This window comes from Micropterus dolomieu, linkage group LG14 (assembly GCF_021292245.1).
Source record: "Micropterus dolomieu isolate WLL.071019.BEF.003 ecotype Adirondacks linkage group LG14, ASM2129224v1, whole genome shotgun sequence".
Classification (NCBI taxonomy): domain Eukaryota; kingdom Metazoa; phylum Chordata; class Actinopteri; order Centrarchiformes; family Centrarchidae; genus Micropterus; species Micropterus dolomieu.
In genome coordinates, this window is record NC_060163.1 from 22,814,420 (window position 1) to 22,836,684 (window position 22,265).

Below are 22,265 nucleotides of genomic sequence, written 5' to 3' on the forward strand. Positions count from 1 at the left end.
TCCCTCTCTTTTCACCAGTTTTCTGTTTCTCTGCTTGGTTCTCCTCATAAATTTGCAAACACATCCCTTTCACCTCCCTTCATGCCTCCTTCTACCAACACCCATTCTAACACAGCAGAGCACCAGCTCCACAAGGTCCCATTGGCTGGCAGTGACATCACTTGTGCAAAGTGTTGAGTCAGACTCCTGCCTGCTCTCTTGGACAGCTGTTGCCCCCTTGTGGCAGTAGAGAAAACTGTGGTCATTTAAAAACACTGCTGTGGTTTGAAGTCTACTTATCAGCTGTCCTAAACATTTTTTTTTATATGTTCAACATCTGCACAGACCAGAAATACACTGACCCTAGATCAGGGATGATGAGTGACTTTCAACTTATCCAAGTCATCTGATCCCAAACAGAAACTGTGGATGTTAGCAAAGTAAATTGGCTTATGTTTAGTCTGCCCGTACAAGCCATTAGAGTGAATTAGATTGTAAGCCTTCCTGATTATTAAAACTAACAGGATCATGTTCAGACTCTTGTCTCGGGCGCTAATGGTTACTTACTGCATGGTGTCATCTGCCCTCTGGTGTTCTTCAAGTTACTACAGCATCATCCTGCACCACCAGAATCTGATATATTGCTTGATGTTTACATAAGAAATAATTGTTCATTTTATTGTTCTGCTCATTTAATTATATTTGCATGTTATGCCATGAATATGTGAAAAAATTATATTGCTTATATTTAATTTTATGTTGATATATTCAGCATTGAGACTAGGGCAGCACCAAATTATGTTTTTTTATTATATTTTAATATGATAATATTATATATATTTAATATTAAGTATTTTTTCAATAATAGATTAATTGTGGTGTCCAATTGGTCAATTTAATGTCAGAAGATACTGGGAAATGCCACCCATAATTACTTTGATCTTAAGGTGATTAAGAGCCGACCAACAGTCCAAAACCAAAAGTATTCAGTTCACAATATAAAGATACTGACAAGCAGCAAATTTTCACATTTGAGATGCTAGAACCATAAACGAATGCTTGATAATGACTTAAATTATTAATTATGTTGTAATTGTTCTGTCTTTAGTAGTATTAATAATTATTAATATTGTAAATTCAATGTAATTCACACAAGTGTGAAAAGAAATTCTAGGGAGAGTCCAGATTCAAACCCAAATAAACACGTCAAGAAAGCTATTTAGGCATTTGGATTTTTGACATCAGCAAAAGTGGAGTAAAAGTGGAAACTGTGCAGCTAAAGTCATGTCCTCTAGAGGTAGAGAAGTTTTAATTATGCCGTTACAGAGAAAAAACTAAGTATTTAAAATAAGTACTGTGAAAATTACAATACGTCAGATCTGTATTTAGTGTTTCCTACCTTGCGGCTGGTGTAGTGGGCGTGTTTGGCCAGCTTTCCATTGAGTCCTTGGAGGAAAACCTCATCCGTGACTTTGCCCACATTCATACAGGCTTCGTCCAGCACAGAGAAGATGCCCTTATGCTGCTGCTCCACCAGATCCACAATAATCTGGTTATTGAAGTAATCAATCTAACAACAAAGGACACAGAGGATAAAAGACACAGTGTTAAGATAAGATATACAGTAGGCTATTTACTTTGACAAGCATGTAAATTAAAGTAGTCGTAGCAGTAGTTTATTGACTCTACAAAGCCAAAGCTATTGAACTTTGCTCTGTACCATTTGAAAAGATTGAGAGAAGTCCAGTGTCCACTGAAAAATTAGCCCCAAAGATGGCATTGGAAATGAAAACACATACCCCCCCCCAACCATAAAGCAAATAAATTAAACACAGTAGGAACAAAAATATCCTTTCATACATGTTTCCAGGGGATGCCTTCTCGTTGATACTCTTCCTGTTCCTGCTTCAGCACCAGCTGGATGAAAAGCTGCTGTAGCTTTTCATTACAGTAGTTGATGCAGAACTGTTCAAAGCTACAGCACAAGAAACAGAGGAGAATGAATGTCATCTTCTGTTATGGATGCAACCACTTACATTTCTAACTCGATATAGAGAGGTGTGATCATTGCTGTGTGTTACAACCAATAAAATACAATAGTAAGGTCGTGAATATGCATGTGTGCTCACCACTCAGTTTAAAGTGGTACATCAGATTCATTTTTCTACATCAAAGTTGTCTAAAATGTAGGGCTATGGCTTAGATTAGAACAATTTAGAAAAGTATTTTCAGTAATTTTGAAATTCTTTCCACAATTCTAACAAGTGTAATTGAGTAAAATCCCCTTGTCGCTCTCTTTGGAGTTTGTGAGGATGCAGATGTTCTGATGCTTTTTACATCGGTGGAATATTCTGTCTCATTCAAACCTGTTGTTCTGGAAAATCTCAAAACCATAGATGTCCAGCACCCCGATGACTGTGTTCTTCCCGTGGACTCTGGCGTCATAGTTTTTCACCTCAATGATGTCATTGATTCGTCCCACAATCCAGCAGAACAGACGCTCATACATGGCCTGAGGATGACAAAATGTTAGTTTTGGAGTCAGTGTGTGTGTACTAGACTAATTTGCTGTGCAGCTGGCGAGCAAGTGCCTTGCTCAAGGGCACAGAGTAGTCTAGCACACATGAAAATGAACAGTTGCAGATGGACCGCTGAGGGTGAAATGTCAAAATATCAGTGAGTCAGACTTTTGTTCGCAGCCCACAGTGCTGGTCCTGAATCTGCCTACATACATTGCTTCCTCCACAGTCTCCAGCCTCTGTCTGGAGTCATAACATTGTGACTCATGCTTGTGTGAATTGCAGTAAAAATATCGCCAAGCACTTAGCGAAATGTCACAACCCTGCAGGCATCAGCAAGCCAGTGCTGTTGTGTTTCTTTTTCTTTTATGTGCGATCCACTATAGAGGAAGTGCTTCACAGACAACATGTAATTTTCTATCTTCCCAACAATAACCTTGGCTAGAGCGTCCCGTCCGTAGCTGGCCTCTTGTGCCGTATGCTGTTTTTCGATGACGTCTCGACCAGTGGCCACAGTGCGGTAGAGCAGCGCCTTCTCCACATTTTCTTCTTTGGTGGACAGCAGCTCCCTGATCACAGACACCAGCTTTGTGTTCTCTATCAAGGTCACGTCACCGTCCACCCCGAATGTCAGGTTGCCCTACAAGAGATGCCAAATAGGATGCCGTATTCTTTATTGCATAACATTGTGGTTAAGGGATAGTTCAACATTTTTGACTTTCTTGCTGAGAGTGAGACAAGAACATTGATGCCAATTTCATGTCTGTTCAGAGCCAAACAAGCTGCCTCCTGTTTCCTGTCTTTTTTCTAAACTAAGCTAATCACCTGCTAGCTCTAGCATCTTATTCAGCCCACCAACATGGGAGTGGTATTAATCTTCTCATCTCACTCTTGACAAGAAAGCAAATAAACATATTTTTTTAAATGAGAAGGTTACTGGAAACGACTATGGAATTTGGTATTACAGGGTAAATGTACAATTGCTACACTTCCAGTTAATTATATTTTATCAATTGCTAATGCAACCTAGAGACTTTATTTTTATTTATGTGTACTGTTTATTGTTGTCCTGCCTTTTTGCAAACAAAAGTAGGTTGTGTGTTGTTGCTTCGTGTTATTTGCATGGCTAGCTGTGTCTAAATTGTGTCTGCTGTTACTGTACTGATGTTTTACTGTTTCTGGATGTTTTGCATGGTTTTCTTCTGTTTTGTTGTTGTTTTTATAATATATATTATATAATTTTTAAGGTTTCAAAACATCTTGACCAAGGACTGCAGTTGAAAACACTGCACATTTACAGTAATGTTGATTAATGTGTGCTGTCCTTATAAATAAATAGAATATAGAAATAGAAATATAGCAGTTCAGCTGTGAAATGTGACATTTATGTACAAATAAAATTTCAGCTAATAAACAAATAATGGCGTTTAAATTAAACAGTTCTAAGGATATTTCACTGAAAATAAAATCCTGCTTATAAACTCCTGGTCCACTTTGCCAATATGGCACTAAATTCTACACACACAAAGTCCATGCGGGGACACAGCTGGGGTGAGAAATGAGCAGGGATTTGATGTTATGGAGTATTACCAGATGTAGGATAGTGGCCAGGATCTTGTAAACAGTCTGAATCTCATCCCCCGTGAAACCGATCACTTTCATGGCATCAGCTACAGCTTTGAAATCAGCCCCATCGTTGATGGAGGACTGGAGAGAGAAAGGACAAATGTTGGAGAAGGATGGCGACAAATTACTGAAAGGAAACAACGTTAGAGTTGATTGGATCAATCATTGCAATTTCTGCTGAAGCAAATATCAATTTCAAGTGTGTGTGTTTTGTACCAGTCACCGCCTTTCCATTTCTCTTCTAATGAATGTAGCCAGGATATCATATTCTCACAGTTAATTAAATCACAAACTGATGTTCAACTGTGATGCCTCGTTATAAAAACTGCTGAGGCACGCAGTGTACAAACGGCGACCTCAGCTGTTTGGTTGTATTGTGTTCCATGACGTTAGGCTGTTTGTTGTGTGGTTTTGTTCCTTCTCATTAAGCTCATGGAAAGATGGCAGCACACAGCAGAAGTCTAAATAAAGATACCTTAAAAAAAAACAGTCCTCTGTACAATAATACAGAGATGCTGATTACTGAATTACTATCTCTAAATGTGATCTGTGTGGTTTGTTTAAATAATATGTAAACTGTGGTGAAGAAACACATCTGTAAGTTGTGTGCTTTGTATATATCCCTCTGCTAAGAAACTTAATATCACACTGACACTCCCTTAGACATTTGACTTCTGGGTTTTCATACACTTCTTGTTGTTTGTCTGTTTGTATGCGAGTTGAATTGTATGTTATTTGTTTGGACTACCTTAATCTGGCCTCCAACTTTGATGTAGGTGTAGGCTGTTGGGTCCTTCTGAATGTGAAGAGAGCGTAACAGGGAATCTGGAGCTCCTCTGAGCAGCTAGTGGAAACCAAAAACACACTTGACTTACAACCATTCATACATTATCTTTATTATATTTTTACTTTATTGTACAGTAAACTAATGTACTTGGTGCCAACTGTAATTTCTGACCTGTTTACTCATATATTATGTACTTAATGCAGGCTGAGCCACTTGCATGCCCATTATGTTTTAATTTAATTAATCTATAGCAAGGACCTCTTCATTCTTACATCCAGCATCCAACACACACAACTGTGGCTTAATTTTCAACTCACTAAACTCCTACACGTAGAAACAAATAGGCCTCTTGATGACTCAGAAATTCTGCATTGATTAATTTTCCTGTAGGTCAAGTCTTTCACTTGCGAACATGCAAAACAAAATAAATGACTGCATGCACACACACTGTACATATTGTTTCTTCGCACACAAACACAGGTGCACACACACACACACACACACACACACACACACTTACCTGGTAGTATGAATGAAAGCTCCTCTCTCCTGGCTGTTGGAAAATGACCCTGGACTTTTGGGAGGGGGGGGGGAAACACACACACACACAAAAAAAACAGCGTAACATAACAGCGGTTTTAAAGCCACTTCTCTGAGCAAAAAAAGGGTGAGGGATGGTCACTATATTACTCCTTAGGCCAGTTATTACCAATGTTTTACACTTGTGACCCTTAAAAGTGGAGCTATGTTTACCTGCAACCCCTGGTCACAGGTTGAGATGTGAGTTATTTAACCAAAGAGTGATGTTCCTTTCTCAAATATTTTGTTTGATTAGTTTCTGCACGCCTTAAAAGGGAAGGCTCTCCAGTATTTCACAAGAAAAAAGGCAAGATTAGAGAAAAGTCTACCTAATCTGTGCAGCAGAATGGGTTTTTAATTTCCTGCAGTGTCTTCTTTATCATCAACACTACTGTGTGGAAATTATCAGCACAGAAACACTTGGCTGAAACAACGCATTATATGAAACCCATTTTTGTTTGTTATGAGAAAATTACATAACATATACTCAAGATAGAAACTAGAATGTAAAGTTTAAACAAACTGCCTTCTACAATAGTACAAGTACAATAGTATCTGCACTTAATATACAGTCTTCATTATACCAAATTACTTCACCATCACCAGGTAATAGGCATGACTGCCCTTCGTTTCATCTCTGTGGCTAGTTGACACGCCTTTACCTTTTCCAGCAGGTAGTTGTTGATGTGGCCTCCGATGGGATCTCCTTTGAAGTCAAAATTGATGTCCATGTACTTGCCAAAGCGGCTGGAGTTGTCGTTGCGGTTGGTCTTGGCGTTCCCGAAGGCCTCCAAGACACAGTTGGATTTAAGCAGCATGTTTTTTACCCTGTGGGGAGGCAGGATTAGGTTAAGAGGTCAAGCACGGTACAACCAAATTGAAAGAGTGACTCAAAATGTGAAGCGGTGTGATAAAGAGCCCCATCTGTAGGCCCACATGTGCCACTACACCAAGATCAAAACCACTACAGCCTTCGACTTTATACCCTCTTTAGATCAGATAAATAAATTAGACAAAAGTACCACTTGGTTTTTAGACTCTTAAAAAATGTTCTGTAACCCAAATTAGATCATGATGACCTACATTATATGAAATTATATTCTACACTGTTATGTCCTCTATAGTGTTAGTTCAGTGTGCAAGCATTTAACTGTAGGTAACGTAGTAGCGGAAGGCAGCAGTGGGGGTTTATATCCAGCAGATTTTATACAGTATGTTCAAATGTATCATCAGCAGTTCATATTCACAAGCATTTAACTTAACTGTAAAATTGACCGTAAAACTGGCCCCCCTGTACGAATCTTATTTCTATCTCTTACCTACATTTTGTTAACTTTAAATCAAAGGGTATCGCTTGCTTTCCTCTTAATATAACCATTCTGTAATGTGGTGTAATTTCTCCTCTGATGTGGAACACACACTTAGTTGCCAGCGATATGGTCTATAGCCTTGTTGAGCTGTAACTATATCTCACTATGATCTAAGAGACTTTGACTACTGGCAGGATTAATTCTTGGAATATGACAATGACACTTTACTAACTCTTGGAGTGCAGGTTGCTTCCATCTAGTCATAGATATAACCTACTAAGGTGCAGGACCAGCAGATCTAAAAGATAATTTGTCCCTGCTGCCATCAGCTTTCTGAACAGCATTGAGTCATTTCCATGTATTTTGTGTGTGAGGTTTATATGTTATTTAGTGTGCTGATTGTACTGCTGGCTGTGCAACAAATTGGCCCTTAGGGATAATAAAGATTTACCTTACCTAACATTAACTGCAATAAATAAGATAAGAAAAAGTGACATGTCATAAACATCACTGCACTGTCTATTTGACTCTAATAATGTGCCTGAGAAACTCTGTTTTGGAAGTCATTTGGAGCATTTGTTTTTTAACTTTATGGTGGACTTGTGACACCATTTTCACCTGACGTTAAAATATCATGTGTATCTGGGTAACTTGTACCCTCCAGTGAATTGTTTGTGGTGCAACAATGCAGGAATCTACAGAAGAAAACCTCCCTAGCTGATATTATTGGCTGTTTAGTCAACAAACTAAACTTGTGCACATTTTCTGCAGTGCACTGAGGTTTAACAGTGTCAAAACAGCAGCTCACCTTTCAACTTCAGCCCTCTGATTGGGATTGGTGATAGCAGCAATGTATTGCATTATATACTTGCTGGCTTCTGTCTTTCCGGCTCCACTTTCCCCTGCAAAAAAAAAAAACAAACAAAAAAACCCACAATGCAAATATTATGCTTGCTTGTCTGCAAATTAAACTACCAAACCTCATGTGATTTAAATAAAGGAACATACGAATGGAGTCAAAATTGTAAACATTGGAAAAAATGTAATAAAGTTGGTAATTTTTGTCATCATTTATTTGCCTTTCTTGATTTTCTGTTTCATACTCATTTTCATTTTAAAATCTATCCTGTGTGTCACAAAAATGTTTCAGTCCACTAGACCAATGTTTTAGTCACATTATTAGACCAAGCTGCTTTTCTGTCTTGGTATGGATTAATAACATGAGATGAGGGTTCAGAGGGGCTCAGTTCCCCCTCTGACCACTGAGTGGTGCTTCATCCTCTGCATGGTTTTTCAAATTAAACATTTGTTGTAGAAAAAAATGAGCTTTGTGCTTGTTGTCTCTTGGTCTTCCTGTGTTACCTGAGATGACAATACAAGTGTCTTTGTTCCTCCTCTTCATGGCTTTGTAAGCAGCGTCAGCGATGGCAAAGAGGTGAGGGGGCCTCTCGTACAGCTCCCGGCCCTTGTACTGCTCTATGACGTCACGGCTGTAGATGTTCATGGCACGGTAAGGATTGACAGACACCACCACCTCTCCGATGTAGCTGTAGATCCTCCCCTTCTCAAACCTGAGGACACACCATTTAAGAATACAATTAAATATAACATATAAAAGAAGATTCCTCAATTTTTTATTACCATTATGAGTTCAGAACTACTCCGCATTTTTTTAAAGTTGCGTCTTTCTGTGTTGAAGTTCTGAAACAACACTTCACTTTTTTATTTTATTTATCAAAAGAGCAAACAACCCTGCGCAGGTATAATTAAAACATCTGGCAATATTTTGGACTTAGATACATAGTTTGACATTTGGGAAATATGCTTTTTTGCTTTCTGACAGAAAGTCGATGCCACTATCACATCTGTACGTTAAGATACTAGAGTAGTATTAATGTTCTCATCTAAATCTCCCAAATAAGCGTCTTTCAGTCTAGAATTCTGCATAGTCCAGTATTAAATAAGTAGCCTAACCAGAAACCACTGAAAATCACAATAAAACAGAATGGCAATAATTTAAAAAAATTGTAATACATATCAAATTCTGCCCCATTTAACGTCAATATCACATTGAATGAGGAGGCCGCTGCCAATAAAATTCCTACAAACTACAACACCAATCAAAAGTGTAGCTAAATGCAGACCTACTCTCAAGGACAGGGGCGTCAAACTCCAGGCCCGCAGGCCACATCCGGCCCTCCCTCCCCCTAGGTCTGGCCTGCCAAATTATTATTTTATTCTATTATATTTAATAGCTGTTTCATGCCAATTCAAGCTACCAATTTGAAATAAATAAAATAAAAACACAAATTTTAAATGCATTTTGTTTATCCCGGCAAAGGTGAAAGGTAAGGTGACCTAAAATGCCCGCTATTGGCTGAAGAAAGATGTCGCTGTCCAAATCGAAATGGAAGGTGGATGACAAACACAGGCTGTTTCAAGAAAGATGCACTGCAAAAACTAAAATCTAAGTAAGATTAATTATCTTAATTGAAGGCAAAATATACTTGTTTTTTGTCTGACAATATATTTCTTCTTACCAGGCGGCTTTTATGTTAGAGAATTTTACTTGTTTCCAGTTTTTTTGTCCTTAAGTAGCAAGTGAAATATTCTTGTTCTGTTGGCAGATAATTTTTCTTATTTTAAGTAATATAGATTTTTTTTCTTGTTTTTGAGAGCTCAGTTTTTGCAGTGTGGACAAAGCAGTAGGCTAGGCTATTTTTGTGCTACCTGCCCAGTATGCAACAACAAAGTTACAGTTTTAAAGGAATATAACATCAAGCGTTATTACTGGACTAAACACGGAGAGCAACGAGAATAGGCTACCAGGGAGACAAGAAGACAACAGCCAGGCAGCTACAGAGGGGATTTATATCACAACAAAGTATTTTTCATAAAGCCAAGAAGGATGCCGAAACTGCAGTTGAAGCAAGTTATGTGATGAGTGAATTAATCACCAGTTTTAAGGATTGCGTGTTGAAAGTGGCAGATTTGAGCTCATTTGTGGCTGAGTGTGTACTTAAGTGTACTTTTTTATCAGACAGCTTTAATTTACAATTATTTCAGGTAAACACATGAGTACTTTAATGCTGCTGTGGCCCTCCTATAAGATGACCGTACCAAAGTGGCCCCTGGATGATTTGAGTTTGAGACCCCTGCTCAAGGACATTCAAGGACATCCATCATGCAGGAAATTGTATAAGGAAAACATAAATATTATCCTTTATTAAAGTTAGGTTAAGTAATGTTGGAGAAACTAGCAAGACACAGCTGAATTGTGAAAGTATCCTAAAGTAAATCCCACCCCCTCCATTCAGGCCTCCCTCCAAAGCTACTTCCCCAAAACACACTTTCATGCGCAGTGAGTGCACAGGCAGAGTGTGTGCAGGTACAAGGTGCAAGGTATATTTATTTGTCACATTACAACAGGTTGTAAAGTGAAATTGAGTTTGCAACTCCCTTCTGCTATGTAGCAGACAATATACAGTAACAAAGTACAGTTTAAAAAAATGGTAACCAGAAATAAACTACATTCAATGGAGCAGTGCTGAGGATGAATTAGAGTTAAAGAGTTTGATAGCTTGGGGGAAAAAGTTGCTCTGCAGGCTGGTGGTGTGGCAGCAGAAACTTCTATATCTCTTCCCAGAAGGCAGCAGGGTGAACAGGCTGTGGCTGGGTGGGTACTGTCCTTTAGTATCCTTTGGGCTCTGCGTAGGCACCTCACCTCACCAATATCACTGATGGTCGGGAGATGGGTACCAATAATCTTCTGAGCAGTTGTAATCACCCGCTGCAGAGCCCTCCGGTCCTGGGCCGTGCACATCCCATGCCAGTTAGTGATGTTTTCAATCAGGATGCTTTCTGTTGCTCCTCCGTAAAAGCTGACAAGAACTTGGCACGGGAAGGTAGACAGGAAGGCCTGCCAATTATTTTATATTTATGAAACTGAATTCATGTTGCCCATCTGTCCAAACACACACCATTTCATGTTACTATCTCACAGGTTTTTTTTCCACACCTTCTATCAATAAGGAAGTCATTATATTTGACAACAATAATGTGTTGAGACAAAGATCCAGTTTCTGCGCCTCTCTCTCTCTCTCTCTCTTTGACTTCATGTTCTTGTGTTAACATTGCAGCATAAAATGCTTTTTCAGACAATAGTATTCTTCCAACTTTGTGTCACCAGTTTGTGTTTTTCCTACCCGGTTGTAAACAAAGCCCCCCTGCTCAAAGCCAGCTCCATAAAGAAACCGTTTTTCCAGTTTGGTGTGGAAGAACTTTCCTGGCCTGCACAGAGCCCTAACCTCAACCCCATCCAGCACGTTAGGGATGCACTGGAACATCGACTGTGAGCAATATTATCACCAAACATCAGTGTTGGACCTCACTAAAGCTCTTGTGGCTGAATGAAAGCAAATCCCTGTAGCCAGGAAAGACTGAAACCAGAAAAGTGGAGGCTGTTATAGCAGAAGATTAATGCCCATTGTTATGGAATGACATGATCAAAAATCACACCTGTCTGCATGTGTGCATTCAGGTGTGAAATCCATGTGTGATAATTATGTTTTATATTGTTCTTTTTTTCCCCCTCTCACTCTCACTATGTTTCTATCCCTCTCTCGCTCTCTCGGCTTCTCCCTCTCTGCCCCAGGCTGCCAGCCTGACTTCCTTCCTCTCCAAAGAGGACTAGGATCCCAGTTTTTCTCGACAGAAGAATGGCCTCTTTCTTCACAGCTGCCTTGCAAACAAGGCCAAAAGCATTTTACTCCAAATCAGTCCTAATAGGCCTACGTAAAGTTTGTGATAGTGGGTTTGATGCAGTTGCTAGATAAACTCAACCACTCGTATATGTTTTTAAAGAACTGCCAGATATTGAGATGTCTTTTTTTAAACTAAAAAAATAACTTTAAACCAAGCACTGAGGCATGATGACTTTGGTGTTGCTGCAATAAGGACTGTGAGCATCAACCAAAACGTCATGCATGAGGCTGTTGATAGACGTGACACTCTTCTTGTGTTTTCTGAATCCCGACTTTTGAAATGGAGAGGAGCCTTGGCCCTAATCCATCTATCCTCTCTAAACTAAAAAGTACCACACTAACAGTGTCAACATTTTATACTGGTGTACTGGTCATGTTACCCACAAATAAAATAAAAAAATAGAGTAGGGCAATGTAAGTAGGGCTTTCGTACTATCATGACAGTGGGAGCAAAAGAGGGTGAGGAAACAACACAATGCTGTGGGGCAGGATTACATGCATTATAGTAGCTAGAAACAACAATGCTTTACCACAACTGTATGCATTTAACACCTTACTTAAGTAGCACATTCTCTGATTAGCTCATCCCTGTGTGTTCAGATTTGTGTGCAAGAATTCATAACTGTGTGTCAGGCCGTGCACAAACTGACACGACTGGCCGACAATGACACGGGATGCTGATGTGTCCTGGACAGGGTGGGACGACCATCAGATGGTTCAGTGTCAAATAATGCTCCTTTCTATCCGAGAATTTAAACAGTAATCAGTGACAAATTGAGTTTTTGGCATGTTTAGGGCCCATTTACCACAAATCACATATACTTTATATCACAATTAATCATTTGGCAACTTTGCAAATTTGAACTTTCCCTACTGTTTCAGGCAACATTATTTTTGTCAATGTTTTCATTGGAGTGGAGACTGATTTGAAAATCAGTCTCCACTCCAATGAAAACATTGACAACACTTCAAGGACAGGTTCAGATCTCCACTTTATTTGAGTGACTCCGACAGATGAGGTCTGATATTAACTTCACATAAACAGAATGAGTGGATGAAGTGTGGATTTGTCCCCCATCACTAAACATTAGAAGCATATACAAAAGGGGTCTGACCTTTAATAGTCAGTATAAACAGGGGGGAAAGAGCAGCAAGAAAAATTTCAATTTCAATGTTCATATGTGCACCTGACTACAGTTTAAGACACCCATCCAAACACCCATTACAAACTTTGTACAAACTTTGATATCTAATCCAAGGAAGTTGCAAGCTGTGTTAGAAAATGCATGGAAACCAAGATCTGTCCCAAAAAAGTATACATAATTTGTATGTACGAGCAAAAAATTCCACATATAGTCTAAGAATGTACTCTAAAATGTGTATGAATTACATTTTAAATTACTTTAAATATATAAAAGCAAATCTGACTTAACACAACCCCCCCAAAAAAATCATCTCTGAGTGTCACACGTGCACACTTCAAATGCTTTTGAGAAGTGTATAGAATAAGCAGGTTCACTACAATTTCTCTAAGGAGCTAAGCTAACTGTGCTGGCTCTTGCTCCCCTGGTGCTACAGAAAAAGACCCATTGTGCCCTCCCTCCCCTCAGTCAGGAGGCTGCTGTGTGCCCGCTCCATTGTTCAGATGTCAATCGGAGGTCTTTGTCTGAGACAGGCCCTCCGTCTCCCCCTACACCGGCCAACACGGCGAGCTGCCCACTTAACGCACATGTATAATAGCATCTGGGGGATTGTCAACAATGGTCTATATGAGGAGAGGAGTGTATCTGAAGTCCCAGCAGGCAAGGCATAGAAAGAAGGTGACAGTGTCTGCTATCCATAATGACAACATCCACAAGGTCCTTTCCATACTAGACACTGAGCTGGTTCCAAAGAGGGTGTTACAGGAAACAAACCTGAACATAGGAGACATAAAAGCTTGGTAATACTGTTCAAATGCAATGTATTAATGTGGGAACATCTTTTGGAAGAATACCAATTATTCCTCCAGTAGAAGACTTGGAGAATCTATGCCAAGAAGCACTGAAGCTGTTCTGGAGGAATGTGGTGACCCAGCACTTTTTTTACTGTCATTACTCGCATTATTCATCTGAATATTGCTATTTTAATATTTTAAATTACATTAACTGCAAAGAGCAACAGCTGCGAGCACAAAAACAATTCTCTAAATATGTTTTCCTCTGGCTCAAAAGCTTATATCAAGTTTTCATCACCTTGTGGGTTTGAGTAATTGTGATTCATTTATTAGTATGTTGTGTTGAATGTCCTGTCTCTCCTCCTGCCCTTAAAGCTCACCAAGGCAACTTTTTTTCAATGACAATAAAGTTAATTTATTCAACTAAAACATCTTCATAAATATTCAACTCAATTTAGGTCTAACTTGTTTGATATTTAAGCAGCCTCTGAATATTACAGTTATCTTTTGTGCAGTCTCACAGGAGCAATAAATACTGCAAGTTTTGGTCATTAGGTCCACGACACTCAACACTTAAGACAATTCAAAGCACACTCACGGTATTTCTGCCATAGGAAAGACATTTGACTTTTCCCAACTGACTTACAGAGATATCACTTGAAATCACTTAAGATGAGCAAAATTGCTAGATTCTGTTTCAAAGATGACACCAGGTCCAGGCAAAATAATTACCTCATTCAAGCATATGTGAAAGGGATATTTGTATTAAGTATTACTCCTTTTAATTTTCACACCCAATAACAAAACATTACAACAATTACAAACAGCCATCCAACACTACCATGATTTTTTTGTGAAGCTGCACAGTTTAGAACAACACAGACAGTTTAAATTAGTGACAAGGCCAGAGGTGCCCTTGTGTTTTTTCCCCACATTTGAGTTTATAAACTGCATCATCTAATCATGTTTGTGTCTATCACCCTTTAATGAGGAATGGGTTCAGATGAGGAGAAGAGGAAAATCAATCAGCTAGTCCGATGATCCATCTGTTCCACTCTCATTTAGGAGGATTTAAATGGACACACAGGACCGAGATTAGAAAACCTTATGGGTCATAGCGGTCTGCTAGAAATGCTATTTATAGGTGCATGGAGGCTGAATCAGATTTAAATTTGGTAACAAGATCATCTGTTTGCTTTTTAATTTTCAGACTGAATTGGGCAGTGACCCATCTGAATCCACAGATTAGATACAGGTTGAGATACGAGTTTAAAGAGAGTTAGTTAGTTTGAAAGTACATTAAACTTCAAAGGAGGGTTGAAAATCCACGAACCCTCAGGTGTAATAGGGCAACTCCTCCCTTCATCTTTCTGTTCAGCTGTGAACGGAAGTGTGTCTAAACCGGTCTGACCTGCAGCTGTGTGATCTCTTTCCAAAAAGCACCCCCCCCTCCCTTCCAGAGCTGAGCGCTACCAGGAAATCAGAGAGAGAGACACTGAAAGATGAGGTAGAGTAGGCGTGAAGAGAAAGAAGGAGGGAGAAATAACATACATGCAAGCAGCAGTCCTAAACTGTTTGACCTCTGATCATTCGTGTACAGTCCTACTCCCACCTAGGGATGTGCCGCTATCACATTTTCATGTTATGATTGTTGTGGCCAAAAACATCACAGTAAAGAGTAACTTTCCTGAAATCATTATACTAAATATAGTAAAATAACTTCACAGCACAATTGCCTGGGATTTAATCACATCTACCTTAGATTTAAACAAAAATAACTAACATCAAATACACCAAAAACACCACAAACAAAAGCAGGGTGTTAAGTTAAAAGGCCGAACATTAAAGTATAAGAGCGATGGACTGTAGAAAAGTTATAGTGGGTACTTAAACGCCACTAGCACCACCCGTGGCTCTGCACACCATCTCCACACTACTACTGACAAATACCACGGCAAGAGTTGAAGCTGAACATAATGTTACGACTCTGCACCTATAGACTACTCATGCTGCAGTAGGTCTGCATTAGTCTCATGAGTAGCTGGAGCTAGATGGACAAGGACCCTGGTTCTGGACCCGTTGGTCCTGCTGTAACTAACTCAAAGAAAACCAGACTGTGCAAAGATGTTAAAAAATTGACTTCAAAGATTTGGCTTACACAAAAACACAGGGGAAATGTGACCAATGTTTTTCAGTCTTTGTGTGCCCCAAAAATACCAGAGGAACCCTAATGCCACACACACACACACAGACGCACAGCATGTACACACACACACGCACACAATCCCTCAGATGTGAATTACAGAGCAAAGCCGAGCACAACCACTGTCTCCGATCTTGTTTGGGTGGGACTTTTTTATGGTTAACTTAGGGAGGAGCATGAGTGATTTATGACATTTTCTAACCCCCCCCCAACACACACACACACATACATACACACTTCGTTAAGAGGTAGATGTGACTAAAATAATGATAATGTCCCAGCCTCAACATCTCTACTCTGAGGTTGAACACACTGGTATAATTATGACATGATTGTCTGCCTCTACTTATTAACACTTTTTCAGCAAGACAGCAAGATCCAACAAGAGCCACTGCACAACTTATAAAAAGGCACAGTAATTCCAAAATGAAAAAAATACTGTATGTTGGTGGATCGTAAAAACTTTATCAGCCTGTTAGCTGCTAGTAAAGTTAAGTTCAAGCAGGTGGAGATGTGTCCTAAAAAGCAGAATTTAATGGCTACAGATAAAGTTTATCCAGACTGAAATACACTTTGTGTGTCTCGTGCCAAAAGTTGTAGTAGTGAAGGAGTCTGATTTACAAAAATGTGATTCTCTTCTGTATCCTTTATTGGAACTGTATAATGCAGTCTATGGCCCACATTGGCGTGAGCTTAGCCAGCATGTGTCATCATTATGTGTTTGAACTTCAGGGTCATTCTAGGATTTATGAAGGGTAGGGAGATAATCTGTATCTGTTCCACTTTTATCTCAGAGTTTCCAACACGGCTCTTGTTTATACCAATAGCAGTATGCTTCAGGGTTTATCCCCATGGCTGCTGGCTAAGGGACATCTTGTCATTCAAAAACTGGTTTTCTTACAGAGAAGCAGCCACTGCTATTGTTCTTCTAATCTGCGTGGCTGAGTCGGTTCTATTCTTTCTTAAATGTTGTAACGCAAAGATGACAGATTTAGCATTTACTTTAAGATTAGTCAGTCAACTGATTGGTTGGCTGACAGATAATGAATAATTATGTATAATTTTTCAAGCTCAAATGCCAAACATGCTGGTTCCAGCTTCTAATATGCGAGTATCTGATGCTATTATTTGTGATTTTTGATAGTAAACTAAATCTCTCTGGGTTTTAGACCATTGGTTCAGACAAAACTAGTCATTTTTTTAGATTTTACCTTGCGGTCCGGGATATTAAAATTAGATTTTTTCTGATATTTTATAGACAAAACATTTAATTATTTAGGGGTAAGGGTAAAGAGTACATAGCAATACACAGCAAATAAACTCACTGATAATGAGAAAGCTAAGAAGAGTCCAGAAGATACTGGATTAGTAGATGGATACAATGAAAAGTGAAGATAGCTCTGAGAGGAAATCAATAGTAATTCATCGTCAGATCTCATCAATTCCTAACTGTATATACAACATGGCCAAAAGTATGAGGACATCCTGACTTATCACCCGTATGTGATTCCTTCCAAAACAATTGGCATTAACCTGCAGCTATAACAGCCTCCCCTTTCAGGCTTTCCAGATGTTGGACCAGGTTTCAAGGATTTGCTCCCATTCAGCCACAAGAGCATCAGTGAGGTCAGGCACTGACGTTGGGCTTTCCAGTTTATCCCTAAGGTGTTGGATGGAGTTGAGGTCAGGGCTCTGCCAGTCAAGTTCATCCACATCAACTGGGAAACCCATTTCTTTATGGAGCTGGCTTTGTGCAGGGGCGCTTTGTCAAGTTGAAACAGGAAAAGGATGAACCCAAACTGTGGAATCACACATTTGCAGTGTTTTAACCTACAATTATTTTGGAGGGACGGCCCGCGGACACATTTACAAACAAGGCATCATATCAAAGACGGCGCGCTAGCAAGAGCTCATCACTTCAGTGAACTTGCAGAAGTGAAACGGCATCTGCAGATGCAAGACGCAAACTCGCTGTAGATTTCATGGCTGTGTGGGCGGAGTCAGATATTCTGTGCGGTCAGGCTTTGTAAACAAAGAGTAGCCTCCGTTAGGCCCACTTATTACCCTGTGTTCAGCAGCATATGGAGGCTGACAAGTAATAACGTATTTGATAGGGACAATTCACAGTACATGTATGCAACAATGCATTTATGTCTAAATTACCTTCATTAAAAAAGTATTATTATAGTTATTATTAATAGTTATATATTTAATAACTTGCTGTTGCAAGGCAATTATTGTGAATTTACCCCATAAGTAATTGCACATAGATTTGAATATTTCTATATTGCATGATACATCAGATTAATTGATTCGATATTTCTTATTGAATTCTTGAAATTTTATTCATCCACACAGTCTTTCTGATGACTAAATGTGCTTAAATTGTAAAACACGGAAGTAATTCACCCAATATCTGAATCTAGCGTAACTTTAGCAGTAAAATGTCACAAAGGTGACAGAGAAGGTGACAAGCCTAAACGGGCAAAAATGTATGCGCTGCGTCAACAACGACACCAAGTATCTGTAACACACCCGCTCTGTGACACTAATAGTTTTGGGGGTTGACCACCCTCTCTGAATAAAATCCAAGGGGAAACAATTTAGTGGTGCTAATTAGCAGAGTTTCAGGAGCGGGACCACATATACATCGCCAGCATTTCCATAAATACCCACACGTCCTAAGTCCTCCCCTTCGCTCTCGTATCCTGCATCCCTCCCCCCACCCCTTTCTCTGTCCTGCCTCCTGATCTTCTTCCTCTCCATAGGGTTATAAGGGGGTCTGTCGTGCCCGGGTGCTACTACGGATTTCCCTATCGTAGCTTACCCACAACGCTTTCAAATGTCTCCTCGGCAACCGCAAGCCTCGTACATCTTCTGTTTCGATCATCAATAAATCATTTAATCATACCGGTTGATTGTGTGGTCCTTGCTAGTTAATTGTCTAAAAAAATAGGTTCCCTTACTTTCACCTTATGACCCCTAAAATGAAGCAATGTCTGCTGCAATGTCGGTTAGGTATAACATCACACTAGGCTTTTGTCCCAGACACTGTAGAGTTCATTTTAGGGACCCACTAGAAATGAGTCAAAAGTGCTGCTCTACTCCACCTTTCTCTCCTCTACTCCACTCTTATGTACAGTGTGACAGAGGCCTCCTTCACGGTCTGCAGACATCAGACATCTGGGCTCCGCATCAGGGGATTTTCCGCTGCTTTGTAAAGCCTGCTTATTGCTAAACAGCAGCTCCCAGACTGTCTGTGAGAGACGCGGCCCATCAACACATAACACGTCCACCCTCCCTGCGGCCCACATCAATCTTCTCCCAAAATCTGAAGAGTTAGTTTCCCTGCTACCAACACAGCTGGCCTGCGCTGAGGCCGGAGCAGGGAGACAGATTACATAAGACTTTCACAAAAGACTAAAATGTGTGATACAGTATGTCAAGACAATTACATCATCTTACACATGACCTGATGACCAGGCTTAACTAATTATTCTATTATCGATACCTAATGGCTCTGATTTGAACATTGAAGAGTGTCCCACTTCCCTGCCCTCTACTAATGCCCTGTCTGTGAGTAAATGATATAATGTTCTCACATTAGAAGAGACAGACAAACACCAAAGAGACAAAGAGGGAGAGAGAGAAAGACATCCCATCTGTCAACACAACAGCCTAAACATGAGGATGAGCAGGATGTCAGACATGGACGGTGCTGTTGTTCCCTCCACTTTCTCCAACAAGCAAAACTATTTCAGTGGAATCTTACGATATCTTTCCCTCGAGGTAGACGTGGCTAAAAAGGTTGAAACACGTACACTAACAATATAAATAATTATGTTTCATTTCCTCACCCATTTTTTAATATTTTAATATTTTAATTAATACTTTACATTGGTGGCTCCACTGGTAGCAATGTGTCTCGTACAACAACAAACTAGTTTTGTCTTGTGGATGACTCTGAGAAATCCTGTGAAAACTTTGCCATATAGTAGATTCAACTGCAGTTCAATATTAGAATTTATCAGCTTTCAATGAAATAGTATCAATCATACCAGAGTTACATTTAATTGTCTTCTTTATAAATCACGGTAACTTGTACTGATGCAAATATGTCTCCTCTTCAAAATGACCTGCTGCTCTGCTCTTCCAGATGGCATCATTATGGCTCGGACAATATGCTTCTCTCCCGATTCGATGCTTTCAGGATATTGGGATGCAGAATCAGATTTTTGTTAGCTTTTTTAAACACTACACCACGCGGCTGTGGCTCAGGGAGGTAGAGCGAGTTGCCTGCTAATCGGACGGTCAGCGGTCCGATTTCTCCCAATGGCTGTTCTATGAATGTATGAATGTTAATTTCTGAATGTCATGTAGTGTAAAAGCACTATAAAAACAATGCAGTCTGTCTTCCTGAGTTTGATTTCAGCAGCATCATTGCGATACTACATATAAAAGTGGCAAAAAAAAATACTTTTCGAAGTAAACCGCTACTCATAAAGCTAGTGCAATAAGAAAATAATAAGTAAAATAATTAGCCAATATGAAGAGCCCCTGAAAACTGCACACACCACAAATGTCAGCCTTTAATTTAACATCCTTCACTATAAAATTGATCTTGAAGGACTTTAAAGTTTAAAGTTTTACACAAGTAGTAACAACAGCACAACAAGAATGCTCTAAGACAAAGCCATAAGGCCACGCCTGAATAGTACTTTGCAGCATGTGTTCCTTACATTCACACTACAGGATGTTCCCATGAGGCCGGCAGGTCTGGATACTTGGGGGAAATGGGAGCCATGTGTAAACAGCCTGGCTGCAGATCAGGTGGCTGACGCTCCTTTCTTTGCTGACTGAGATCACAACCATCTACCACACCTCTTTACACACAGATACCACCATCAGGCTGTTACTGTAATATGCATCTCCAGAGCGAGAATATGATTCCAGTCTGATTAAATTTCCAAAATTCAATAAAAAGGGCTTTCTGGTGAAAGCAGGAGAAATGAAGGGAAGGGTCATGGTAGGGTTTTGGACCTGGCTACCGGCCTGATGCAGAACCTGTTTATGCTTTAACACACTGGCCAGCAGCGGCTGATGTAAAAATCACAGTGGGCTATGAAAAGGGATGACTGGATGGATTTGGAGAAAAACAGAGAGAGAAAAAAAAGAGAATTGAACCTATCCAAAAGTACCAGACATTACTCAGACATGCTATTTCAGGAAGGCACTATGATCATTTCTGTCAGGGCCAAAAGAAGGGCAGGGAAGAGCACAAAAACAGACAAATGGACAAAGAATAACAGCATGAAAACAGACAATGGGAGGGAAAATAGAAGAAAAGAAGCAATGGGATTAGTAACTATACAGAGTAACAACCTGTTCCTCTAAAGACAGTGATGGAAGATGTATTCAAAACATTTACTTAAGTAAAGGTCCTGCATTCAAATGTTTACTTAAGTAAAATTACATTGCAAGTATTAATCAGAAAAATGTACTTAATTTGTATTAAAAGTAAAAGTATTTGGCCCCTGTGACTGATCATATATTAGGCTTTATTACAGTTAATATTAATGCATAGGTAGTATTATTACTGGGGAAGCTGCTCAAGGTGGAGCTAGTTTTAAGTACTTTATATTAGGTTGTTCAGTCCAGTTAACTCCTCAACCCAGGCGTTGGGCCCCTCCAAGGGTCACCAGATAAATCTAAGGAAGATGATTAATGGAAACACTACAAGTTTTCTGTTTTGGGGTCTTATATTTTATGCTTTTTTAAATAAACTTGAATTTGACTATGGAAGGTGGACTGAAGACAAAACAAACTTCTAATTCATACAATTATTTATAGAATTCGTTGGAGGTTTTTAGAGAGGAAATCACCATTTGGTGGAACTGCTTACAACTCATCTGTATAATGGGTTCTGGATTGGATTTTATACACTTATCATGTTTTGAAAATGTAAAATCTTAATTTGAAACGTAGCTAGTAACTGCAGGTGTCAGATAGATGGAGTGCAGTAAAATATACAATCTTTCACTCTGAAATGTAGTGATGTAGAAGTATTTAGTACCTCAAATTGTAAATGTACTTAGTTACATTCAACCACTGTCTAAAGATTGTTAAAGGGAAAAGAAGGTGCATTGAACAGTGGCAGTAAATAATCCAGCACAGTGTCAGCGTGTGTGTGACCGTGAAGTGATGTGAGTCGCTGGCTGTGAAAGTGAGTAAACTGGTCCACCCCCGCCGTGGCTCGGGGCACCGCTCCAACAGGTGGACAAGCGAACAATACAACACTGGTGGAAGCACAGAATGACATCACAGCTACCTAGGACACACAAAATGCCTGTATGCTCTCACACACACATGCAACATCAGCCATCTGACTCACATGGATAACTGGGGATTCCCAAACACAAACACGTAAGTGGATTCCTAAAAAACAACACTTCAGTGAATGAGGCTCATAGAGGGGATCAGTGTGTCACATGAATGCGTCATGTCTTGTGTGTGTGTGCGGGGGGAAGTTGGGGGAGGGGGGGGGGGGGGGGGGGGGAGGGGAA

At 39.7% G+C, this 22,265-nt stretch overlaps 1 protein-coding gene across 1 annotated transcript in view; it reads right to left on the bottom strand.

Moving 5' to 3' along the window:
- The window catches only part of myo1d (myosin 1D), a 126,995-nt gene that overhangs the window by 77,484 nt on the left and 27,246 nt on the right, over window positions 1–22,265 (bottom strand). Inside the window, exons 2-11 of the mRNA XM_046068806.1 lie at window positions 8,163–8,371; window positions 7,609–7,702; window positions 6,153–6,318; window positions 5,432–5,485; window positions 4,873–4,968; window positions 4,089–4,205; window positions 2,935–3,138; window positions 2,346–2,491; window positions 1,840–1,954; window positions 1,379–1,549 (exon numbers count right to left, since the gene is read on the bottom strand). Coding sequence (XP_045924762.1) covers window positions 1,379–1,549; window positions 1,840–1,954; window positions 2,346–2,491; window positions 2,935–3,138; window positions 4,089–4,205; window positions 4,873–4,968; window positions 5,432–5,485; window positions 6,153–6,318; window positions 7,609–7,702; window positions 8,163–8,371 — 1,372 coding nt within the window. The remainder of the gene's footprint in view (window positions 1–1,378; window positions 1,550–1,839; window positions 1,955–2,345; window positions 2,492–2,934; window positions 3,139–4,088; window positions 4,206–4,872; window positions 4,969–5,431; window positions 5,486–6,152; window positions 6,319–7,608; window positions 7,703–8,162; window positions 8,372–22,265) is intronic.